Source organism: Arvicanthis niloticus, chromosome 24 (genome assembly GCF_011762505.2).
Source record: "Arvicanthis niloticus isolate mArvNil1 chromosome 24, mArvNil1.pat.X, whole genome shotgun sequence".
NCBI lineage: Eukaryota > Metazoa > Chordata > Mammalia > Rodentia > Muridae > Arvicanthis > Arvicanthis niloticus.
The window spans coordinates 19,520,678-19,547,201 of record NC_133432.1 but is presented as its reverse complement, the minus strand read 5'-3'; the positions used below and the strand labels follow the sequence as shown (position 1 = coordinate 19,547,201).

The 26,524-nt window shown below is 47.8% G+C and overlaps 1 protein-coding gene and 1 long non-coding RNA gene across 7 annotated transcripts in view; one reads left to right on the top strand and one right to left on the bottom strand.

Moving 5' to 3' along the window:
- Positions 1–15,309, bottom strand: part of Adgrd1 (adhesion G protein-coupled receptor D1) — a 115,627-nt gene extending 100,318 nt beyond the window's left edge. Inside the window, exons 1-4 of one of the 4 annotated variants that reach the window (XM_076922995.1) lie at positions 14,773–15,309; positions 14,652–14,688; positions 3,408–3,482; positions 925–1,020 (exon numbers count right to left, since the gene is read on the bottom strand). In XM_076922995.1, coding sequence (XP_076779110.1) covers positions 925–1,020; positions 3,408–3,482; positions 14,652–14,688; positions 14,773–14,838 — 274 coding nt within the window. In that variant the 5' untranslated portion in view covers positions 14,839–15,309. Of the gene's footprint in view, positions 1–924; positions 1,021–3,407; positions 3,483–8,092; positions 8,291–14,651; positions 14,689–14,772 lie in introns of those variants that run through there. The other 3 variants (XM_076922996.1, XM_076922998.1, XM_076922997.1) reach the window with 3 other exon arrangements.
- Positions 8,490–11,853, top strand: LOC143437831 (uncharacterized). Of its 3 annotated transcripts, XR_013107072.1 has the most exons (4): positions 8,490–9,206; positions 10,101–10,207; positions 11,066–11,140; positions 11,510–11,853. It is a non-coding gene; the product is annotated as an uncharacterized LOC143437831 (long non-coding RNA). The 3 variants fall into 3 exon arrangements; XR_013107071.1 differs by having other exon boundaries at positions 10,105–11,140; XR_013107070.1 differs by having other exon boundaries at positions 10,101–11,140.
- Positions 15,310–26,524: the final 11,215 nt, after the last annotated feature.

Sequence of the window (26,524 nt, the reverse complement as noted above, 5' to 3'; positions counted from 1 at the left end):
CTAGCCACAAGATAATTGAATCAGACTGCCCAGGCCCCAAAAACAGACTGCTAGCTTAGTAAAAATCATTTACAAATGCCAAACAGCCCACAGTGGAGAGAGAAATCAGGTGACGGGCTAAGAAAAGATAGAGAGAGGCGGGCACAATCTGAACAGGCTTTCTACGCCCATCCCATCGGAGGCTCGCCTCCCTTCAGCTCTGAGCTCAAGGGAATCACAGGCTCTGGGTGTCTAACTGACAATCATGTGACTCGAGTGGGCGTGTCTTCTAAAACAGCTCCTAATGAGTTTTCAGAACGCAGCTATAGAAATGCTGAAAGGGTATTTGTGAGACCAGTTTTTGAATACCTTTTAAAACAAACTTCCGGTTTTCATGAGCTGGGCAGGGTTACCGGGCCCCCCCCCCGCCCACCTCCACCGCCCCACCCAGCTCTACTCCACAAACACAATGTGTTCAGAAATTTCTGCCAAGCGTGGTGGTGTGCACCTGGAATCCCAGCACTGGGGAGGCAGGAGGAATGGGTTTGTAAGTTCATCCTTAGCTACACAGAGAATTTGAGGCAAGCCTGGGCTTACTTATACCTTGTCTCCAAAAAGGAAAAAAAATCCATTTTCAATGTTTAGAAAAGATCTGGGCTGTGTTTGTTTTTGCTTCTGAGATCAAGCGACTGATTCAAAAAGAGCCTGGCAACATGGAAGAGCCCCCACCCATTCCAGACACCGCTATCAGGAAGGCTTCCTAAGCCAGAAGCCTGCTCGGCTTTTCTCAACGCCCTGCCTCTCTCTCTCTCTGGATTTCCACCGCTTGTACCTGGCCACCCACTCCTTTACCAACCAAGAGAGTCGGTCCTACCGAATCAGATTAGACCAGCTCTTATACATCTCTGGGATCCAAATGTGACGGGACCAAGCCCCGGTGCTCACCTACGGTCGCAGACAAGTTGGAGTAGGCAGAGTCATTGGTAAAGACAAAGGTAGCATTGTGGGAGAGAGGCACAGTGAGGTTGAGGGTTCGCAGCGCTGGGTGAAAGGGCAAAAGAGGACAACACATGAGTGACAACGTGAGACACATGAGCGGAAACAGCACATCTCTCACCCGGCCTCCTCCTGGTCCTCCTCTCCTCCCCACGCTCCCCATACGTTTCTCCAGCAGAATCAATAGCCAGTTCCAATGCCCCCCCCCCCCCCCCCCCCGAGCTGGGTCACAGCCGACCATGGCCAGAGTCTAGTAGATAACATTCTCACTTGGCCGACTCCCACTCCCAGATGGATGCTTCGTTGAGAGATGTAAAAGTGAAGTCAGCCATGTATGAAGCATGGAGACACAGCGGAGAATGTGGTTATGATGTGAAGGACCAATGAGACAGAAACACTGTGGAAAACGGCTGCGTGAGATGGCAGTGGACGAGACAATAGAGGGTTCGGCCACGGACAAAAGGGCTGTGCATCCAGGAGGTGGCATCCAGAGACATCCAGCTGTCCCCAGCCTTGAGAGGTGATGAGGGACACCCCAACCTGTCTCTGCATCCTGGGGAGCTGCTCTCATGATGACACACACAGACCGGCAACACAGACGGAAGAGGGGTCTCTGACAGGAAGCCGCAGTGCCAGGACCACATTGCACAGTGTGGGGACAGACGTAGAGGCATTGACAATTTCAACACAAGTCAACACATTCGGTTCCTGCCGCATGTCGTGGGACTTCAGAACACCCGAAGCTACTAACTTAATCAGCAGCAGTGAGATCATAGGGGGAAAGGGGTGAAACACCTGGAACTGAGGTCCTGGGGTTCAGAACAACGCTCTTCCACTTAATCAAGTGATCGCCTCTCAGGGACTTCAGAATAAAGACTTCCGGAGAAAAACGTTCAGATTTTGACAAAGAACGATGCTCTGTTTTCCCTAGAGCCAACGCACCAGCTGGCATGGGGTACTGCCACCCTTACTAAAATAGAGTGGAGAAAATTCTTGGCTGCAGTACAGGCTGCAGGGGCCACTGGAATCCTACCACACGGGAGGGCCCACGAAGGATGGAGACAGAACCCTTCGCAGTGGCCCCGCCCACCACCAGCTCCAAGCCCTCAGCTGGTGCTCTAGAATCAAGGTTTTTGCTTTGATTTACTTTTAATTATATATATATATAATTATATATATATATAATTATATATATATATATATATAATTTTGTTCTTTAAATAAAATTTAAAATAAACACTTATCTATTGCACGCGTGCACATGTACGCACGTTCATATGACACAGCATGTATATAGGGGTCAATGTATAACTTGAAGAGAATGTATCTTTCCCCTCCATCTCGTGCATCCTGGAGATTGGATTCTGGTTGTCATGCTTGATAACAAGTACCTTTCTCCACTGAACCGTAGTGCCAGCTTTTTTTTTTTTTTTTTTTTTTTAAAAATGGGGCTTGGGTATGCCTTGGGGACCCATGTTACCATAAGAAGATAATCTTCAGGATTCATTTCTTTTAACACGTAGGTCCCCAGGATTGAAGTTATGAAACTTGTCAAGTTATGAAACTTGACAGCAAGCACCTTTGTTCACTGAACTATCTCCCTAGGCTCTAGGCTTCAAAGTTTTGGGGAGACGCCTTTAGAACCTCCTGTGGAGGCTTCCCACCGCACTTAAGTCGCATCAGTGAGGAAGAAGACAGGGAGCTGAGGTGGGCCACATGGCCACCAGCAGTGTTTTGAATGTATTGCATGGGAAGCTGTGTATCTATAGAACAATGACAGTGTGTATCTGTGTGTCTGTGTGTCCACATTTGACCATTTTAAGAGCAACACCTACATAAAAAAAAAAAAAAAAAAAAGTAAAAACCTCCAAAAATCATTCTGAATCAATACTCTTTTAAAGGGAGTTCTCCATGGAATGGATATGCCCATAACTGTCCCTGGTTTCTCCAGTATCATTGTTTAAGTTCGAGACCCTGATGCCTCCTGTGGACCTGGCACCAGGAAGATCGTCTTAGGAGATGCTGGCTGGGTGTGTAGGTTAGATGGTTGGTAGACAGAGGACATCTTGCTCTGTGACCTTAAAGCATGAAAGTGTGTCAAAGTTCATCCTGATCCATAGCACCTGCCTCCCACCAGCTTGTTGTGGCAAGTCGTGCACCCACAGACACACACCCAGACCCACACCATTAATTAAGGTTTAGGAAACCCTGCCCTTCTGTCATAATGTAGAGATGGTCCCATAAAATATTTGGCAGTGACCATCAGTGAACCACAAAGTGCTTGCCCATCTTGATCACCCCAGCTCCAATGTGTCCTGGAGCCCCTCTCTTCAGCATAGGGGCTGTCCTTGTACCTGGAGACATTACCGTCTTCCCTAAGCCCCTGTGAGGCCCTATCCCCATGCCTGTAGGCATTCTCATCTCCCGTCTACCTCCAGTTGTGTCCAAGATCCCATCCACGTTTTCCAATGGCCAGTAATGAGAAGCAGAAGCCAAGACCGCAAACCCTGCAGAGGAAGGATGACGGAAAAGTTTAAATCACAATTAGGGAGGCAGGGACTGAAGATTGAAGCTGTCACCTGAGCACCTGAAAACTGAAGAACAGTGAAATTGTCATGGTGCCCACGGACCTGGCCGAAAGGCGTTGGGAAAAATTCAATACACATTCCCCGTTAAACAAAAACCAGCACTTTAAATTAGAAATCAATGGCTAGTTTCTTAATTGCATAGGACAGGCCAAATAGGGAGGGACGTCTCCTAACTCAGGAAAACAAAAGCCCCAAGTCTGTCTGTACAGGGCAGCTGCCCATTAGAGAAGGGGAAAGATAGAAACACCTATTATCTGGATGTTTCCTGGAGTGGCTTTAGAGGCAACATCTGATATAATTGGACCACAGAGTGAAACAAGGTTTCAAATGACTTTACAAGAGGTAGCTGCTAACCCTAATGTCTCTCCAGGCATCACAGAGGTGCTTGACAAACACTCCCCTGTGTCTTCTAACAGTAACCTGCAAGATAGCACGTCCTTCCCTTATTTGTAAAGGGGAGAAGAGAAATTCCTGCTGGAGGGATGGGGGTGTGGCTCAGTTGGCAAATTGACTGCCTGTGGGGGTTATAACTGAGTAGTTATTCTATTCCCCAGACCCACCGGAAACCAGGTGTGGTAGTTAATGCTTGGTAAATTAGGGTGGTAATCCCACTGTTGGGAAGACAGAGAAGGGATCCTGGGAGCTCACAGACTAGCTAGTTAGCCAAAAGGTGAGAGAATAAAGAAGACACGCAAAGTCCTCCATGAGAGTACACACACACAAACACACACGCGTCCCACACTGCCCAGTACATAAACATAAAAATAAAAAATAAACAAGAATAGAAATAGCCAAGAATAAATAAGAGGACCTGGAAGAGGGTAAGGGCGGGGGACCAGGGATGCTGCTCAGATGCACAGCTGAGGATGGCAGAGGTCTTGAGTGGAGCTTTGGACAAGCAGGGAGGTTGCAGTGAGAAGTGTTGGGTACCACGAATATGGGCAGATGGTCAGTGGGGGGGGGGCACAGGTGGCTCCACTGCATATAGAAAATTGGCTTATGCTAAAAGCGGCATTTTGAATCAAAGATTTATTCACCACAGGTATTGAAGTCATTGGGCGCCTGGGAAGAAATGATTTCCTACCTCACGGGTAGGTTCCGATGGTTCAAAATGAGTGTAACACAAAGGCTGTGCTGGAAGTGAGTGGGATGGTGTTGGGAACTGGTTCTAATGCTTTGTCTTAATTCGGCTCCCAAAAGTCACGCTTCCAGACCTGAGGGTCCATGCCCCCAGCTGGCTTCGACCGGTAATAAAGAATTGCCGTACAACCAATGGCTGGGCAGGGAGACAAAGGTAAGACTTTTAGATTGCATGGCCAAGGGATGGAAGGGAAAGAAGAAGAAGAAGAAGAGGAGAATCACCAGAGGGATCAGATTTAAGGGCTGCAGGAGAGAAATCATCCAGCAATGTAGGTAGAAGAAGAATTCAGCTCTATGAGAGGCTCTCCAGAAGGTAACAGGGCAGCAAAGATAAAATATACGTTTAGAAGGTGTTAAGCCAGGAATACTGGAAGGGACTGTTTGCTAGCCCCGGGGGAGGTTAAAAAGTACCTAGTCATTGAGCTAGTCAAGGCATATCAAAATTAGCTGGTGTGCGTGTTTGTTTCATTTGAGAATCCGGAGAGCTCTTGGGCTGGCGTAGCGCAAGCGTGACCCGCCAGGAGCCAAAGCAGTTTAACCGATTCCCAGAAACAGGATTCCCAGATACACACAGCTTTCATCTCAGTTTGGGAGGCAGAGGCAGGTGGATCTCTGTAAAGTCCAGGCCAGCCTGGTCTACGGAGAGAGTTCCAGGGATACACACAGAGAAATCCTGTCTCAAAAATTAACAAGGATGGGCCAGGTGCAGTGGCCTGTGCCTTGTGCCTGCACATAATGAAGGTTTAGGGACCACTCTCTGCCCTTCTGCAATAACATTTTAAAGTATCCAGTGCTCCTTCACCTCCATCGCCCCGACCCGTCCTTCCCTCCCTTTTGGGAGATAGAAGGATTAGAAGTTCAGAGCCAGCTGCCAGGACATAATGAGTTCTAGATCAACCTGGGCTGCACAAGGCCCTGATTCAAATAAATAGATAAATAAATAGAAGCTCTCTGAGGTTTTTACATTTAACTAATTTTGTAAATTTCTATACAGGAAACAAATAGAACCAAACTGTGAGGCAACATCCGCACAGTACATATATGACAGAAACACATCGATATCTTTGTTTAGATGTATTCAATTTTCTACATTAATAAACTTCTTATGGGATGGGCATATGGGTCAGTGGGAGAGTGTTCACATGATATGCATGAGGACCTGGATTCAATGCTTAGGCATCAGAGGAAGGGGGGAAGGACAGAAGGAAGAAAGGAGGGGAGGAAGAAAGGAGGGGAGGAAGAAAGAACAGAAGAAGGAAGGGAGAAAGGGAAGGAGGGAAGGGGAAGGGAGAGGAAAGAGGAGGCAGGTGGGGGGAGGGAAGAAGGGAGGGAGCCAAAGGAAAAAGAGAAGGAAGAGAGGAAGTGAGGAAAGAAGGAGGGAGGAAAGAAGGGAGGGAGCCAAAGGAAAAAAGAAGGAAGGAAGAGAGGAAGAAAAAGAGGGAGGGAGGGAGGAAGGAAGAAGGGAGGGGAAGGGAGGGGAAGGGAGGGAAGGAGGGGTCCAAAGGAAAAACAGAGGGAAGGGAGGGAATGGGGAGGGAGGGAAGAAGGAGGGAGGAAAGGGAGGGAGCCAAAGGAAAAAAGAAGAAAGGAAGAGAGGAAGGAAGGGTGGGAGGAAAGGAGGAAGGGATGGAATGGAGTGAGTGGGGCGTGGCTAAAGAATGGTGGGCGTGGCTTGACAGAGAGGCGTTTGAAAGAGCTGCCTTGGAAACTTGCTGGTGGACTGCTTGCCTAGGATACACAAGGCCTTGGTCTCAATGCCCAGCAAAACACACACACACATACACACACACATGCACGCACACACGCACACACGCACACACGCATACACACTTGTGGATTTGTTTGTTGACAGTGGGTGGGCTTACTTATTAGCCCAAGCTGGCCTCAAATCTATCATCCTCCTGTCCCTACCTCTGATGTACTAGAATTAGGGATGTGTGAGGCTATGAAATGCCTTCAGTGTTCTTTAACTGGTATCATTAGGAGAAAACAGCAACAATAAAAAACACACCAGGTTGACGAGATAAGATGGCCGGTAAAAGCTTTCTAGGCAAGCCTGATCTAAGTTCAATCCCCAGATCCCACAGAGGAAGGAGAAAATTGTCTCTAAACACACACACACACACACACAATTACTTAACCACGTCTATCACCTTGTGTGTTCTGTTTGCACCAGTGACTGACTACAGAGAGCAGCCATGCATCTCAAAAGCTAGCAGGGAGCCCATCTCATTCTCAGGAAGCTGAGGCAGGAGGATCATGATTTTGAGGCCAGCCTGGGCGGCATAGCAAAACCTTGTCTTGGAAAAAACAAAACAATCGGAAGGAACGGAGTTTGACTATTTTTTTTTTACCATGAAGAGTGATGTATGGCAATGGCAGTCTAACCTGATCTTATGATGTGTGCCCACACCAAGAGAAGGTCATCATTAACATTACACGCATGTGTACATGCACATGTACACCCACACACATGCGCTGGCATGCGCCTTTAATCTTAACCTTGGGAGGCAGAGGCAGGTGAATTTGAGACCAGCTTGATCTAAACAGTGAGTTCCAGGACAACCAGGGCTATGTTCTTGTGAACCAATTAAAAGTAAATCGAATCAGTGAGATGGCTCCCTGAGTAACTGTGGACCACCTCCGAGTCTGACAACCTGAGTTTGCTTGCTGGTTCCACAGGATAGAGGGAGAGAACCAAGCCCCGTGAGCTGTCCTCTGACCTCCACAGATGCACTATGGCATGCTCGTGCGCACACACAGATAAAGCAATGTGAAAGAGAAGCAAGCAATGAATAATGGTTTTACATTAGTTTAGCCAGGTAAGGTCGTACAGATGGTCCATCCCAGCAGTGGAGAAGATGAGGCAGCAGACAGTGGGTTGGAGGCCAGCTCGGTCCACAGAGAAAGAGTCTGTCTCAAAAGACTAAAATAAATACATTTTTAAAAATCAAAGTGAGATAATCAGAGGTGGCAGCACACGCGCGCACACGCACATGCACATGTACACGCACATACATGCGCTGGCATGCGCCTTTAATCTTAACCTCGGGAGGCAGAGGCAGGTGAATTTGAGGCCAGCTTGATCTAAACAGTGAGTTCCAGGACAACCAGGGGTATGTAGAGAGACCCTGTCTCAGAAAAAGGAGGAGGAGGAGAAAGGAAAAATGGATGGAAGGAAGAAAGAGAAGAGAAAAGAGAAGAGGTCATATTACTCATATTACTGTTACATTCTGTTCTCTAACTCTATGACATGCCTTCCTTGACAAAACACTGTGAAGTCCCAGCTTCAAAAAATCACAGTGGCCTCAGGCATAGTCTTGGGTCAGTGTTCACATTACACTCATGGATGACAGCTAGAGTACTCCACCTTAATGGGTACCAAATACCTCATCTCTTGAAGCGCAGATGGCTAGCTCCGTTTGCCAGGTTGTGTCTTAATTACTTTACACACTGCTGGGATAAAAATGCCTGGACAGGAGCAATTCCAGAAAGGGTTTCTCCTGGCTCACTTTGAGGCTGCGGTGCATCGTGGTGGCGTCTGAGGCAGCTGCTCACAATTTGTCGGGAGTCAGAAAGCAACAGGAAGTAAAGGCTGCTTCTCAGCTCACTTTCCACCTTTGCAGTGAGGCCATAGGATGGTGCTGCCCACACTTAGTGTTCCAGTTACCTCTATCGACTTGACACAGCCTATCATGTGAGAAAAAAGCCTCAATGGGCTGATTTGTCTAGATCTGATTGGGCGTGTCTGTGGGGGAGTGTCTTAACTGCTAACTGATATGGGAGAGGCTGGCTCACTGCGGGCCACACCGTGCACTATAGAAGCTTAGCTGAGCAATGCCAAAGAACAAGCTAAATGCTGGTGCTCTCCTCAGTTTCTGCTTGACTTCCGGCTGACTTCCCTCAGTGATGGACTGTGACCTGGAGGTGTAAGCCAGATAAACTCTTTCTTCCCATATATTGCTTTTGGTCGGGGTGCTTTGTTAGAACCATGGAGATCCAACTGCCATGCTGAGTTTCCTAACCTCAGTTAACCTAATCTAGAGATCTCTCTTCACTCATGCCCAGAGGCGAGCCTCCTGACGGATTCTGAATCCTATCAAGTTGATGATATTAACCTTCACAGTTTCCTCCTATCCTTTTCCTGTCCCGACACAAGTCTCAGATGCAAGTGAAGTACAGGAAAAAGTCTTCCACCTCAGCCTGAAGGAACTAACCAAGGCCTAACGGCCACTTGCAGCCAGGAAGCAGTGCTGGGTAGTCTCTGGCTGTGAGATGCCAGAACTGAGAATATTCAGCTTTAAAAAAAAAAACCCTCCCGGGCTTCTTATCCTATTCATGTCAGAAAAAAATTGGGAAGCAGCAAGAACATTTATTACACAAAGAGCAGCTGTTGGGACTTCAGAATCCACTCTGCATGGCGAGCCATGTGGACACGGTGGCCCTCCTACCATCTCTAATGAAGGTTACAGCCACTTCTGGGCAGAAAGGCTGGCCAGTAAGGTATGGAGTTCCCCCCAAATAAAACAAGCCCATTTGAAAGAGATGGGACAAGAGGTTTGAGCTATGTAGAGTCACCATAATGTAGGCATGAACCTCACGACAGGACAGAGTCTCTGCACTCTTCTTAGTATCCTCTGACTACACAAATCTGTCTGCATACAGAAATCAGAGTCAAGGCTACTACATGGAGAAGTAGTGTGGGCGCAGGCGAGTCGGGAAAAGGATGACATTCCAGGTGCTTAACAAGCCAGGCGCCTGGACACAAGAGCCAGGACAGAGACCAGATCAGTTTACACCAAGTGATGCTCAGCTCAGCATTGGAGCAGGAGGTACAAGCAAGCAGTGGCAGCCAGCCTCTCGGGCCCCAGAACAGACTAGTGTCACACTGTGTGGAGATTCTCCGGGAATCGCCAGGTCTCCCATTTTCCTATTTGATAAAGTGAAGCTTTTAGCATCTTTAAAGAAACGTCTTTTTGCATCAGATTGAGATCATTACAAACAACCACATCTAACCCAAATGCATAGAACAAGTGGCCCTTGGGGTGCTGGTCCCGGTTGATATCACTATGATATCTTCTACACTTAGGGCTCAGGGAACATCTTAGAAGAGAAATAGAAAATTTCCTACGGCCAGAGCACCGGGAAATCTCCTGTGAGGTTGCGTCTCCTAGAAATGACCAGGAAGCTTCAGCCGTGATTTCTCAACAGCATGGCTGTACAAACCAGACCTGAACCAGCACAACAGCAATAGACATTGCCAACATAGAAGGGGAAATCTCACAGGGCCCCCAACCCTAGACACAGGACCACAGGCATCTAAGGAATGCTGAGAATTGGGTAATTATTCCTTCCCAGAGAGGAGCTTCCCTAATTCGTTTTTTTGTTCTGTTAAAGCAAGGCCTCTCTTAGTGGACCAGGGTGACTATGAGCTCACAATCTCCTTCCTCCGACTCTGCCTCCGAGTGCTGATACGATATCAGTTCGACATTCTGCTGATTCAGGTGTCCCACTTTTGAAAGATAAGTCAGAAATACAGATGTTTTCGATTTGATTTGGAAATTTCCCCAAATGCTAATATTGCCAGGGTTTGGGTTTTTTTTTTTTTTTTTTTTTTTTAATTAAATGTGTGCAGTGTTAATAAGATTCAGCCCGCAGGTCTCTAAACACCCTACAGGGCGGGATAACCCATGGCGCTCAAAATTTCGTAAGAGCGAGACAGCCTCATTCTTTTGTGGGGAAAAAAAATCTATGGCTGTTTTCAAATCACAAAGGTGACAAACCCATCACAGATAGTCACAGGGCTGTCTCAGACTCCCACAGGGATGGCAATAACATGACTTCAGGGACCGGAAATAATGGCGTGGGGCAGGCAGAGAGAAGAGAAGGGAAGAGGAGAGAGGACAGAAGAGATGGAAGGGGGGGGGCAACAGAACAAAACAAAAAGGAGGAGTGGAGGAAAGGTTTTAGTCTACATCACAATTATAAGCCAGTTCTTCAGGATTCATTTTTCATGTGTATTTAATGTTCCTGTCAAGTCAGTTTGAGGAGAGAAACAGAAGGGAGAGAGACGAACACCAGCTCTCAAGGACTCCATGTCTCTAATCAATCTCTCCCCTTTCCAGCCTGGCTCCTATGTGGTCAGCGGCCTCCCTTAGGGAATGCCCCTTTGGACTCTGCTATGGGGACACCAAAGCCTCTCTGCAGGGGAACAGTTGATCTCTCCCTGCCGGCTAACGCTGGCCTCTGGAACACAAAGCTTGTCTCCCTGAAGGATGTTGCTATCCCTGCTGTCTGGAATAGTTTGCCATGTTTTTCGTAGTAGCCTCTTTCTAATCCAGTTCTCTGTTCCCCTCATGAAGTGTCCTGGCTCCAAGTCCTCCTCCTGTTTTCCCATCTCAGTGATCTGCCAGGATGTGTCAACCTGATCTTTGGAGGTAGTAGGGGGAGGAGGGTCCATCTCTTCTGTGTCCTGTTTCTGCTGGATCAAATTACAACGTGTGTGTGTGTGTGTGTGTGTGTGTGTGTGTGTGAAATTCGGGTTTTTGCATTTGCAGACTCCTGTTTTAAATGTCAGTCATTAAAAACATAACTATTTAGGTAGACTGAATGATAGAGTGTAAGAAGAACTAAACAAGATATAATTAAACATAAACATAGAATGACCACAGAATGTAATTATACACATGAAGTATATTTATAAATCTAGCATCCCCCAGAAAAATCTCTACTTGCTATATTTCCATGTGTTTGATACGGAATAAACATTGGGATTTTTTTTTCTTCACATTTTTTTATCCATTAAGGTGGCTGAAGAGATGGCTCAGTGGCTAGAGCAACCTGCTCTTGCAAAAGGACATGGGTTTGAGTCCCAGCACCCACATGGCAGCTCACAACCATCTACAACTCCAGTCCCAGGGGATCGGATGCCCTCTTCTGACCTCCACAGGATCCAGGCGTACGTGCGACACACGGACACACATATAGGCGAATCATCCACACACATGAAGTTTTCTTTTAAAAACTTCACTGTGAACACATATTATATTTGACTGGCCCTCAAAAGATGGAGAATGGCCTTCCTGGTGTGACCCAGTGGGTTGCAGAAGTCCTTCATAAGCCACCATGTAAATACATGGAATTACAATGACTGTCATTGCTTGTTTTGCATGCCGGGTAGAACCCTGAAGCCTGCTGGACTGGAGACAGCAGTCCCGATGGCCTGGAACGAAGCTAGGTAACAACACAGCTTGCTATTTTTCTCAAGTTTCCAGTCCCTCATTACAAACATCATCTATAAAAGGGCATGTTTATAAACTTTTACCAAGTGGCCTGCAATCTTGGTGAATGCCATTTATGGATCTGGTTCCACCAACCTCAGAGCTTCCTAGGTCGTCCTGGGGAGCAGAAGGCTGTGAGTGAGTCTCTGAGCTGTGAGGGGGTCTCAGATAAGTGTGGGGGTCAGTGTCCTCTCTGGATGCCCCTCAATAGCTTCCACTCCTGGCTTCCCTATCAAGTGGAAACTTGGTAGATGATCTCTAAGATCCCTTGCAACTACTGCTACTATAATTCTGCTGCAGTGACAGCCCACAGTCACAGTCACAGTCACAGGGAGATTCGGAAGGTGTCAGCAGGCCAAAGAGCCTTACACCATTTTGAGGCTTCTAAAACTGAGAGTGCGCTCAATGTAATAAATGCAAGAATCCAGAAGCCATCCAGTGACCCTGGTCAGAGTAGACACCTAAACATAGAAAGAAGAAAAATGCAGGCGGCCTCGGCCAGGACTCTGTTTGCAGGATGGCAATCCTATCTTTTCACAGACAGGGCATGGAAGATGGTTGGTGACTTTTTTGAGCCCTACCTCGTGCAGAACGCACAGGGTTAGAACCAGGATGAGGCAATATAGGCGCATAACAACTCTATCAGGGCCTCCCACACCCCTGTCCATGTGCTTGCTGGTGACCCCTAGGTGTCAGTTCCCCTAAATCCCTCCAGATGGTGTCATCTCATTCCCGTGAGCTTGCACTAACTGCTCCAGCTAAGGGCTTGTTGCTGCCTGGCAGGTGCCGCAGGTGAGAGTGGGCAGATGACACTGGGGAGGAGAACCAGGGGGCTGGCTCTATGTCCTTCTTTAAGCAACCCAAGGCCACTCACTTCCTTGGCAAGTGACAACCCGCCCTGACTGCCGCTCTCCATGTCTGGACAGTCCCTTGGTTCGTATGTCAAGTCTGTGCCCATCTGAGGCTCTCATGGTGGAGGTAGGGGTGAGAGAGGAGGCTGGCAGAGACCAGGTTTTCCTAAAATCTCCATCGGGGTTTCTCCTCCATAAGACAAGAACTCCAATGTGGCCTTGCAGAGAAGGCTGAATATTATAGAAAACAAACGTAGCCAAAACCCAAAGCGTAAAGAAGATGGGGGCGGGGGAGGCGGGGAGGAAGCAGAGCGGGGAGGATAAAATAAACAAGGAACAGAAATAGAAGGGAGGAAGGAAGGAGGGAAATGAAAAGAAAAGGTGAGGGGGAGGCAGGAGGGGAAGAGGGAGGGGGGAGGACAAAGGAAGTACTAGGGATGAGGGTAAGGATGGGATCTGACGGAAGCCCTCTCTGGATGGCCATTCTGGATAACAGGATGCTGAGAGGCACCTAGGCTCCCTGACCTGAGTTTTGGACATCCTTAGGCTACGTCTTCTTTGCCTTCTTTTTCTGTGGTGTACATGAGCTGGCCCAGCCGAATGGCTGCTACTGTTCTACGAAGAATGCTCAACCAGAAGAGTGTTGGTTCCACCCGACATCAGGTTAGATGTGAGGCGTCCATACAGAAAGAGCCTGAAGCCACATCACTGACATTTATAGAGTCCAGAGAGCTAGCTGGTGTGCGTGTGGAGTGTGGGTGTGTACACATGTAAGTATGTGCAGACATGTATGGTTCTGTGCATGTGTGCAGAAAATAAGTCAGAGGTCACGTTCTAGAGAAAACTCTTGAAGCTTGCTTTTCTCACACCAGCGATACGCATAGTTCTAGATCTGACAGGTTGATGGTGCCTATTGGGAGGGGCAGCCTTCAGTCTCAGCAGGGAGAGAGAGCTTTCCCTAATACACTTTCACGTCTGGTCTCCAGATTCCTACCTTCTCTGCCATCCTTCACCATGTTTGCCATGTTGGCTTGTGTAAGCACCGATAGGGCAGGACTCCCATTTAGAGGTAGGCTGGCCTAACTGATCAGTTCTGCTGGAAATCCCAGTCTCCCTGAGCTCTGAGTCACTGGCTTCTTTACTCTGACCCACCAGGCTTTTCCAGAAATGGGCTAGACGTTCTTGTCATTTGCCTCTGAACCATCAACAAGAACCTCTGCCCCGGAGAACCTGCCACGAGCAGGCGGCAAGCCCCTTCCCATCCATCCCCACTGTAGATGTGGCAACCCTCTAATCTATAACAGGGCTGTGATCCATCCTTCCAACAAGCATCATCCTCCTGCTTTTAAAAAGGGAGTCACAACAGCCAAAGACAATTGTCCCAATGGTGTCCTGCCCCTCCACCCTCTCTGCATGTTCAGCACAAGTGGCAAGTACTACTTGGTGGTGTCCAGGACATTCAGGAGGGCAGCTCGCAGCATCATGATACTGGAGGCACCAGGGAGGGTGCCCATGGTGGTGGCCCTGAGTAGGCACAAGGGTGACGTTGAAAGAGCAAAAGCCACTCTATTCTGAAAGACATGTCTCCTTAATTAGATGACAACACCTGACCTGGAGCAAGAGGCAGCTGGGACAGAGACCAGCCTCCTCATTCTCAGCCTGAAGACACTGGTCACACCTGTCTCAAAGGACAGGATGTATTTTCTAGGGATGAGGATCTCAACAAGGGGTTAAACAAATAATTTCTGGTATACCCCCAAAGGCAAGGAGAAAAGCAGACAGCCATCAGAGCCGGGGCTTGGGGAGGGAAGGCTTACCTGGATGTTCCTGGGCTCTGGGTTGAGTGCTACACACCTGCAAGGAAAGATCACAGGATAAGTGCTGGGACAGTCTCCTGAAGATGTGCACCCCAGCTGCCTTGGTGGCCTAGGGCGTTACCTGGAAGCTGCAGAAGGACCAGAATAGCCAGACCCAGTAGCAAGGGAATGCTGGAAGATCCTTCATGGTGGGAGCCAGGCAATGGGATACCCCACAGCCCGAGGGGAACTTCTCTACCTCTTGCTTCCTGGGGACAAGGACATCTTCATCACAAGTTTCTGGCCACAAAGTCTGTCCCCTAAGTTTGTGATGTATAGTGCCTGAAACAAGCTGGGACGATTCTCCTCTCCGAACTGGAGTCTTCGGGGACCCGAAGGCTAGACGCAGTGCTGAGTTGGATAAGCACTCCTTCTCGGCTCCACCAGAGTCCCCAAGCCTCTGGCTGCTGCTGGGCAAGCCAGGACCTCTGGGTGCCTACAGGCTCAGGAGTCTGTGTCCTGGGCCTGGGGCTGGTGGGCAATCAGTTGCCTCCTGTCTCAAGTCGGAGCTCAGAGCTCAGCCCGTAGCTTGGAGCTTAGTGATGTGTGTGCTGCCTCCCTCTGCAGCTGAACTCCGCCACACCTCGTTGGCCCAGAGTCCAGCCCGTGGCTTTGGGTGGAGAGCCAGAGTGATGTCAGCGGGCCTCAAACTTTGTTCTCCTCTATTTATATCCGTCCCACTCTGGCCTTTTCTGGGTCCTAACACCAGTCTGTTAGAAACAGTTGTGTCCTTTCCAGGACTTTCCCATCAAAAGGTGACCAAACTGGCCTGGGGCTTTATGCTTGTGCAAGAAAGTGTGTGTGTGTGTGTGTGTGTGTGTGTGTGTGTGTGTGTGTGTGTGTTAAGTGTGGGAGAGGTTGTGAGGGTGAGACTGTGAGTGCAATGATGAGAGTGTAAATGGGTGGGGTGAGAAAGTGTGTGTGTGAGTGTGTGCGCACGTGTGCGCGCATGCGCACATGCATAAGTATATGTGTGATAGTATTGGGGTGTAAACAGGTATAGGTATTGAAGGATAGTGAGCATTGGGGGGAGGTGTAGGAAGTAAGAATAGGTATAAATGAAGGATGGGGAGCAAGTGTGTGAGGGGGTGAGCAAGCATGTGAGGGGGTGAGTGAGGGTGTGAGCAAGCGTGTGAGGGAGTGAGTGAGGGTGTGAGTACGTGCGTGAGGATGCGAGTGTGGAGAGATTTGGGTATCAGGAGTGCGGATGGGGTGTGGGTCTACAAATGTTAAGACATCTGCTCTGTGCTTTCATAGTCACCATACGCTTGTGAGTGTGAATGTGCACAAGTGTGTGTGTATGTGTGAATGGTATTGTAGAAATGGGGGGTGAAGGTCTGTATGCATGTGATGTGTATGTGTGTGACATATGTATGTGTGTGATGTGTGTATGCATGTGATATGTGTATGCACGTGATATGTGTGAGCACACGATGTGTGTATGTGTGTGATTTGTGTATGCGTGTGATGTGTGCGTATTCTTTGGATGTGTATGAGTGTGTCCATGTAGGCATGTAAGGCATGCGTGGGTGAGAGTGGACAGGGATGGGTGTGAGCGAGGAGGGTGAGTGTGGTTTGTGAGCAGGTTTGAGGGCATACATAATACATGTCTATTCTCATTAGCACCCTCGAAGTCTCATAAGAGCAAGGGGGTCTGTGAGTTAAGAAGCATGTACTGCCCTTATGAGACTTTTCCCAATACTCACATCACACAGCTCACAACCGTCTGTAACTCCGATTCCAAGAGATCCAACACCCTCCCTGGCCTACTCGGGCACCTATACACATAAACCCATGCAGCCTCACACACCTACACGTAAATAAAAAGGAGACATCTGCCGGGCGATGGTGGCGCACACCTTTAATCCCAGCACTTGGGAGGCAGAGGCAGGTGGATTTCTGAGTTCGAGGCCAGCCTGGTCTACAGAGTGAGTTCCAGGATAGCCAGAGCTACACAGAGAAACCCTGTCTCAAAAAACAAAACAAAACAAAAACAAAAAACCCAAACAAACAAACAAACAAAAAAGGAGACATCTTTAAGGCAAAATATTAATAAGCACAAGGGTAGGTGTGGATGGGTGTGTGTGATCGGGTGTGACTTGGTGCACATGTATGTATTGCGGGCTCATTCCCACCAGCACCTTCAAAATCTCTATCGATATTAGTAAGCACAGGTGTGGATCGCACTTGGAGCTCCGCTAAGATCTGGGTCTTGTTCAAGCATTGGGAAAACACAGGAAAGAAGTCACCTATGCCTGCCCATCCAGAGCTGACCATGCTGTCTCTTCAACCCGCCTTGCAGAATTCGAGGGCACCCCCTGATGTTTGACGCCATCCTTAATCAGACCACACACACACACACACACACACACACACACACACACACACACACGCTTAGCACCAAGTCAGACTTCCTTTTAGCTGTGCCTCAGTTTAGCAGAAGCCAAGACTTGATCCACCTTGCTCCAAACATTCCAACACTCAGGCACGCACGTGTGCATGCACCCAAAGAAGCACCCGTACAATTGCCTTCCCCACAAAGTGTGTCCAGTAGCACAGCCACAAGGCACAAAGCTCCCTCACCCCAAGTCTCCCCACTTGTGTGCTCTTGGGCAGGGCTGTCTCCCGACTGAATTTCTCCTCTGCAGACTGGAAGGCAGCACCAAGTGTCCAGGAGATGGAGACTAACATATAAGGCCCTTAATTCGGGGCTTGGAAGAGAGGTAACACGTTCAATAAATGTTCTGATTACTACGATAAAGTAGAAAATAACACCCAATAAACTTGAGCTATCATTATCCATCTCAATGGCCCTGACTTTAAATGGGAATTAAGAGTCCTGAGTCCAGCTTGCTTCCTAAAGAGGACGGGAAAAGGCTTTCCAGCTCCTGGATGGGGGAGGGAAAAGGGACGTCAAAACGCAAGGTGACTGCAGTAACTCCTGCCCTCTCTGACAACTTCTCTTATTATCTGGTCACCTCACTACAGAAGGTTCCAGATGGTTCTGTGGATAGCCCTCCTCCCAGAGCCAGAGAAACTGGACTTTGACCTCCAGGCTGTTTGTAATAATGACCTTTAGCTCGGTGCCTAGGTGCCGTTCAGGGAAAAGGGGATTTATAACTTTCTTCTCATTTCAGTCCTCTCGTCCCTACCCTAGAAGGACATCAGGGAGGGGCCTCAGCCCCATCTGAACCCAAAAGATTAAACAGATTGCTGAGTACAGGGCTTTTTTTGTTTCCAAAGCTGAGAATAAAACCAGGAGTTTTCTTTTAGTATCAATTTGTCCTTGGATAAAGGGAGAATTTATCCCCTTCAGATTCAGTGACAACTGCAAAAACTGGAGAGAAAAACCATTTAACAGAACCATCTGCCAGGTGCGAGAGCCTAGCCACAAGGTCCCAGGCCACAGGGTGCCCACGGTACTTCCGCACCCTCACCAGCTGGGGTAGCGAGCCGCCGCCATCCTCCATGCTGGCTTTGAACATCTCAACTGTAGAGAGACTATAAAGGCAATGTGGCAAATAAAAAGTGGGCAGTTGCCTGCGGTGGTAGCACACCCCTTTATTCCCAGCATTCCCAGCACCCATGAGGCAGAAACAGGCTGATCTCCAGGAAGCCAGCCCAGTCTATATAATAGAGTTCTAGGTGAACCAGGACAACGTAGTAACATTTGATCTCCAAGGTCGGGGAGGGGGTGTGGAGTGGGTGTTACCAGCTGCAGGTTTCCCTGGGGACAGCTCTATCCCTACTGACTAGTCCACGAACTTCAGTCCAGACTGTTGGGTGATGTTTCAACATCACTGTATACACCATAGAAAGATTTAATTACGTTAATTCATTCATCCATCACTAGATCATTTTTCATCATGATTCTATGATGAAAATTTGGAAGGCCTTGTCATGTTATTTCTATTACATTTGTCGGGTTGGGGGTGGGGGGTAGTAGATGACAACCTATAAGAATCAGTTCTCTCCTTCTACCACGTGGATCCCAGAGATGAAACTCAGGTCATCAGACTGAGCAGCAAGCACCTTTACCCACTGAGCTGTCTCTCTGGCCTGCATGTTATTTACTACGGTCAGAGTACAGTCCCTAGATATCAAAAGGATCCTCCCACGGCCTCCTAAGACTTTGTACCCAGGACTAGTAATGTCCCTTCCCAGACTTGCCACCTCTGGTCTCTGCTCACTGTGTTATTTCTATGGAACTGCCTTCCTGGGACATCATATACAAGCAATCACCCCCTGTCTGTCTGTGATTTGCTTTATTCACTTAACATAATTTTGGATATGGATCTGGGGTGACGTGTGGGCCTGCCATCCACTAACCAAGTCCTTTTGTGAGCCTCACTCCGTCACTCCCTCGGGTGGCTCCCAAGTGTCACACCGACAGGTGACTCTCAGCTCTTGCCTGCTGTTTTTCTCTCGTGGACATTAATCACCACCTGACACACATTTTTATCTCCAGCATTCATTTCTGTAACCGTCATGCTCTTCTGACTGAAATGAGCACACAGCAGATACTTGGGACAGGGCCAAGTATCTGACATCCAATATTCAAACAGTACCTTTTGAATGAATGCATGCCCAGTTAACTTAAGGGATGTGTGGGGAAATGTTGCGGTTTAGTTAAAAAAAAAAAAAAAAAAAAAAAGCCATCAGATTTTATTGAGTGGATGCTAATTAAATATTCAAAATGGGCCTTAAGCTTTGATGAGGTTCCACCCTGTAAATGTTTACAGGATTGGTGCAAATGGGGGCTTGCTGGTGACAGGGGGTGAGTGAATCACTCAGGGATCTGCCTGAGCAGGACAGAGTGCATCCTGCAGGGGTCAGTCTGGGATGGTCAAGGAACTGAGCAGAGAAGTTTCTTTACTGAGCTCCGTATCCCCAAAGTGTACCACCTGTCAAGTGTCTTCCACCAGCTGTCCCAGGTGGGTGGGACAGCTAGTTGGTGTGTTTCCTCACACACACTCCCTGCAGATGGACAGATAGAACAACAACACACAGTGGCTGCATGCCACACACAGGCAGGAACAGAATAGCCAGACCTAGAAGGATTGGAGGGTGGAGTCTAGGAAGATTGAGGGGTGAAGTCTACAAGTATTGAGGGGTGGAGTCTAGGAAGATTGAGGGGTGGAGTCTAGGAAGACTGAGAGGTGGAGTCTAGGAGGACTTGAGGGGTGGAGTCTAGGAGGACTTGAGGGGTGGAGTCTAGAAGGGTTGAGGGGTGGAGTCTAGGAGGTTTGAGGGGTGGAGTCTAGGAGGACTGAGAGGTGGAGTCTAGGAGGATTGAGGGGTGGAGTCTAGGAAGATTGAGAGGTGGAGTCATAAGGGAAATGTTGTGAAGGAGTGAGGGGAGTGTATCTCCTGATGGCTAAGGGAGGGAGAAATATTATATATATATTCTTCTATGGAATATATATGGCTATGGAAAAATTATGGAATACACTAAGTTCAGGACAAACATACAATCATACAAACCTGAGAAATGCTGGGCGGTGGTGGCACATGCCTTTAATCTCAGCACTAGGGAGGCAGAGACAGGTGGATTTCTGAGTTCGAGGCCAGCCTGGTCTACAGAGTGAGTTCCAGGACAGCCAGGACTACACAGGGAACCCTGTCTCGAAAAACCAAAAAGAAAAACAAACAAACAAACAAAAAAACCTGAGAAACAACACTTGAATTGTATGTATATGCTGTGGGGGGGCTGGGTGGTAAGGAGGGGGGGAGGGAGGGAGGGAGGGAGGAAGGAAGGGAGGGAGGGAGATACAGAGACAGCTGTTTCCAGGGCCAGGATGTATGTGGAGCTCAGCTGTAGACTGACTGTGTTACATGCACAGTTAGTGTCATCCCGCAGCAACCTCCCCAAAGGGAATAAAGGTCACTCTACCTGTAATGATTAGTTGCCATTGTCAACTTGATTGGGTTTTGGGTCACCTAGGAGACACACCTTTGAATGTGACTGTGGGTGGCATTCAGAGAGGTGTAGCTGTGAAGAGTCACCCTGAACGTGGGCAGCCCTATCCCATGGGCTGGGCTTCTGGACCAAATAAAAGAAAGGGGGCTAAGAAGCCAGCTGTGTGCCAGAATCTATTGCTCTCTGCCTCTTGACTACAGCTAGAGTGTGACCAGCTGCTCTGTTTCCCTGATGCCACAGCTTGACCCCATTCCTTCACTGCCATGAACTTTTTCAAGCTCTGTGAGCCAAAACCCTTTGTTTCTTAAATTGCTTGTGTCAAGTATTTTGTCTTGGCCATGAGAAAGATAACTAATACACTCTCAGAAAGTAGTGGCCACTGGTCTGTGGATAATAAGATATGGGCAGAAGTTTCTGAGGACAGGGCCACCAAGGGTACACTCTGGCTCAAAGGTGGAGGCTGCGAGTGGATACAGAACAGCGTTCTGCAGGTTTGATGATGACAGAGGCTCTCCCTCTCAGGATGGAGGAAACCATAAAGATCCCAGCAAGAGAGGCCCAACCCATGTCCAAAGTCTTTTTTGCTCTTCTTGAGCCTACTAAGAGAGGAGAGGGGTGGGAACACCCAACCTGTCAGTCAAAGTCAGTCAGATAGACCATGACAGGACAGATGGGACTTGAGCAGTGGCTTGGAGACAGCTGAGCATGAGAGGAGAAAAGGAAAGAGACAGCAAACTCGGCAGAGATCCCTAAGAGCTTGACAAAGAACACAGATTGCCCCTCCCCAAAGCTATACAGGAGGTATTTGTCCACTTGAGATCTTTTCTGAGGATTTCAGTAGATGCCCACGAGGAAGATTGACTATGGGCAAGTGACAGAAAAAAAACGACAGGAGAGCTTTGCAGGAGTCCAAGAAAGGCAGGAAACATCGGAGCATCTGGGCTTTCTTTCTGCCAAAGATAGGCAGAGTTGCTGAACAACTGTACCAATGACACGGGAGCACAGGGGCACTGAGGCAGAGCTCACACTGTATCCACTACCAGCCCCGTGGGAGGCAGCATTCTGGGGCTAGAAGAATTCAGGGAGATGATGGTGCATAGGGGGTCTGGGTACTGGAAGTGCAGCAAGACACGGAGAGGAGCTGGAGGTCCAGCCAGTCCTACTCCAGGCCCAAGGAGTATGTAACTGAGGAATGTGGGCCCTGCAGTGTTAGGGGGGGTCTCCAAAGCAATGGAGCCAGACTCAGAACAATACCCATTTAGCTAGACGGACTTAATGTGCTTGTGAACGCATGCTTGGGTGCACACAGATACACATGTGCAGACTCTAATGGTCCAGCAGAAACCAGACCCATGTCTGGTACAAGCACTGCTTATCAGGCTTGCATTCTGCCCAGCTGCCCAGAACCATTCTAATATTATGACACAAAGGCAAGAAAAAAATGAAAAAGAAAAAAAAAAAAAAACCTGCTGTCAAGAAACAAGACAATCAAAACCAAGAGATTAAAAACTGTGAGTGATAGACATGGAGACACTAAACACTGACAATAGTCACCGCCTAGCCGGAGTCTGCAGATGTGGAGATGGTGCCAAGGACCACGTGAAGTGCCGGCCCTCAAACTGGATAACTTGCAGAGCTCATGAGGGACATAGCTCCAGCAAGGGTAGGGTCACGACCTTGACAGAGGTCCCTTAAAATCAACCAAAGTAGAGCAGGAAATGGGAGCCTCTTAAAACAGCATGAAAGAGCAGAAGTGCAATTCCAATCCTCTAATGGGGACAGAATTGAAATTCTAGAACTGAGAAAAAGAGACCAAAGGACGCTGGGAGACATGAGGAGAGAGAATAAAGGAAGGAAATGAAAGATGGTCAGCCAGGCTCAGGGAGATCCAGACAAGGTAAATATGAGAGAGAGAGCGAGACAGAGAAAGAGACAGAGAGAGCGAGAGAGAGAGAGAGAGAGAGAGAGAGAGAGAGAGAGGAAGATGCAGAGACAGAGATAGAAAGACTGATATAGAGAGAGACACATACAGGGAGAGACAGAAACAGAGACAGAGAGATGTCAGGGAGGCAGCAAGAAGAAGAAATGTGCACATAGTATACAGAAGAAGGACACAGAGAAACATTGCCAAAAATCATAGCAATCAAAGGAAAGCTTAGTGAAATAACTAATACCTAGGTCTGAGAGTGTAGCACAGTGGTCGAGCCTTTACCTAGTACACACAAGTCCCTGGATTCCTTATCCATGCCGAAAAAGGAGAAGAAGAGGAGGAGGGGAGAGAGGAAGGAAGCAGGGAGGGAAAGGAGGAAGAAAGGAAGGGAAGAGAGAAGGGAAGGAAACAGAAGGGGAAATAGATGTATATCTTAAAAGAAAATGAGTGAGGTAAACGCCTTTCAGAATGGAGGTGCCTGGGATGGGGGAGGAGGGGAGCCTGAGGTGCGCACTGGATTTCTTTGGGTGAGGAATTGCTCTGAAGGTAGAGGGATGCTGATGACAGCTTAATATTGGGACTAGCCTGCAAGCAATGGATTTTACGCCTTAAAATAGTGGATTTTATTGTATGTGAATTATGCCTCCATAAAGCAGAAAGAGAAATAAACACCTCAAACAGAAACGGAAAGAATTCAGTAGCAGGAGACCAGAACAGGAACAAATGTGGCCGACCCGTTCTCTTTATTGGAACCATGGGTTACCAGACAGAAACTCTATCCATGCCAAGGAAGGAAATTGTTTAAACCCAAATAAGTGGGAAAGAGTCCCTTTCCACTGTGTTTTACTCTTAGTGGGATGGTGTTTTGTTTTGTTTTGTTTTTCAAGACAGGATTTCTCTGTATAGCTCTGGCTGCCCTGGACTCTCTATGTAGACCAGGCTGGCCTCAAACTCAGAGGCTGGCCTCAAACATCTGCCTCTGCCTTCCAAGTGCTGGGATTAAAGGTATGCACCATCACTACCCAGCTTTTAAGTGAGGTGTTGTTGTTTACTTTTGATTATCTTCAGCTACAGTCTCATGTAGTCCAGGCTGGTAACCCTTTATGCAGCCAAAGATGGCCTTGAACTTCTCATCCTCCTGCCTCCACCTCCCGAGTACTGGGACTGAAAGGACGTGCCAACCACACACCCAGGTTATTCCATCCTGGGGCTTGAATTCAGGGCTTTGTGCATTCTAGACAAGCACTCTACCAACTGAGCTATGCTCTCAGCCCTTGTTTGACTGTCGTGGAAAGACAATGACTTGGTGAAAAAGGAAGGGTAGATTACCGTGGGCTGGTGCACATATAGAAAGACCCAGGAAACAATGTCTAATGTAAGACAGTGGGGGAAGAGGCGTGGACAGCGGTGAGGGGTTAATCTGCATCCTGTCTTTGGAAAGTGACTTGGGAATCATTAGAGAGATGCCTTCGGTGACTGAGAGAAGCATATGACAGGTCTTAGGACCGCCACTGGAGGGACATACAGTTAGAAATAATAAGTCAATAATGGCAAGTCAAAAATTCTGAATTAATCCAAGAACAGATGGAGAAAAGGCTGAAGGAGGAAAGAACAAAAGACAGATGGAACGGAAGATAAATGGCAAAGGGCAGGTTTTTATCCCAGTCATAGCAGGAGAGAGAATGAAAGCAGATTCTCCTGGTGGGGAAGACCGGAAGTGCTGACTGCGAAGCGGCTGGGAGAAATATGTAGGTATAAGCCTGGAGTAAGGTTACAGGAGGAGGGTGAGAAAGGACACACCACACAACACTAAACAGGAGGACTGGCAGAGGAGTGGGGTCTGCTGAAGAGATGGCTCAGAGGTTAAAAACTGCACCCATAGAGGATTAGAGTTTGGTTCGCAGCACCCAGATCAGGAGGTGTAGAGAGAGTTGCCTGTAACTTCAGCTCTAGGGACACACACGGACACACACACACACTCCATAGATAGATAGATAGATAGATAGATAGATAGATAGATAGATAGATAGATAGATAGATAGATAGATAGATAGATAGACAGACATATACACATACACACTCCCATGATAGATAGGTAGAGAGACAGAGAGAAAGAGAGAGATACACACAAATACACACACAAACACACTCCCTAAATGGATGGATGGATGGATAGATAAATAGATAGATAGTCCTGTGATAGATAGATAAATACATACACACATACACACTTACACACAGACACACACTCCAATGATAGATAGGTAGAGATACAGAGAGAGAGAGACACACACACACACACAAACACACTCCCTAAATGGATAGATGGATGGACATACATACATACACACTTACACACACACACACAGAGTCACAGGACTGTACCAATAGGAGACACAGTGATGACAGTGCATAGTTGTAGAATGAACAGGTGAGTTCAGCAAGGTCACAATAACAAGGTCAACAGGGGGAAAAAACAGTGCTCGAAATTCAGGACTGGGAATTAAAATTTATTCATTTATTTTTGTATTTATTTATTTATACAAGGTCTCGTGTAAGCCAGGTTAGCTTTCAACTCATTAGATAGCCCAGGATGACCTTGAACTTCTGATTCTCCTGCCTCCACCTCCTAAGTGCTGAGATGGCAGGCGTGTACCACCATGCTAGGGTTATGTGGTGCTGAGGATGGAACCCAGGGCTTTGTCCTTGCCAGGCAAGTGCTCTACAAACTGAGCCCCAAATGCAAATATTTCTTAAGATACCATTTATAAGCAAACCAAAGAAATGCAACTATTTATTTTTATTTTATATGAATGTGCATGCGTGCGTGCGTACGTGTGTGTGTGTGTGTGTGTGTGTGTGTGTGTGTGTGTGTGTGTGTGTGTGATGCCTGGTGTCCATGGAGGTCAGAAGAGGGCATCAGTTCCTCTAGAACTGGAGTTAGGAATGATTGTGAATCACCATGTAAGTGCTGGAAATTGAACCCCGATCCTCCGAAAGAGTAGCAATGACCTTAACCACTGAGCCACCTCCCCATGCCTCTTTTTAGGAATATATCTGGAGTATTGAGCCAACTTTGTACCTTGCAATATATACATAATATATGGCGGCTCCATGGAGTCTCATAGCTGCTTCCCAGAGTACAGGGATATTTATGTGATTGTTTGTTTTGGTTTGGTTTGGTTTGGTTTGGTTTTGCTTTGTTTTATTGAGACAGCGTCTTACCATGTAGCCCACGTTGAATCCAGGCTAGGCTAGTACTTGAAATTCTCCTGCATCGCCTCCTGAAGGGCCAGGATCACAGACGGGTGTGCACTACCACCCTAAGTGCAAGGGTGATTGTTTTTTTTATTGTCTTATGCCTGAATAGCATGTATGTAAAACAAAAAAATCCCATAAGCTAAGAATGGCCAGGCAAAGGTGAAGGGAGCGTGGGTATTTGGTGATTCTGGACAACAAGTCTGCCTGTCCCTCCAAGTGACAAAGCCTGTGGTGTGAGTCTGCCAGATGTATTTGGAAATGATCTCCAACTGAGCAGAACAGGTGGGCCAGCCCTTCATGGATGAAGCCATCTCACTCTTGATGAGTCCTCCCTCCCTCTGCAGAGACTGGGCATCCAGTTTGGTTTACAGCAAGCTGTGGCATCTCCCCGTGGGTCCATCTTGATTTTCACCTGCCTATGACTGGGAACTAAAAACTCAAGATGCTGAAAGATGGGACCCTGGGGTACCAAGCACCCAGCACCTCGGTCTCAGGAGTCGCAGCACTTCAGTCATGAACCATGTGCACGGCATTTGGATTAAGGGGAAAGATAATCAATTATCTTGCACCTTTGGAAAACCATGCCTGTGCAGAGAGCGCTGATTAATTAACACCTTGGAGGTATCTCTGACTGACAAGGCTGGGCTAGGTGCAAACCTTCAAAGACAGAAAGACACATCAGGGGGTTTATTCAGCAGAGAGCCTACGCCAGCCTGAGCTCTA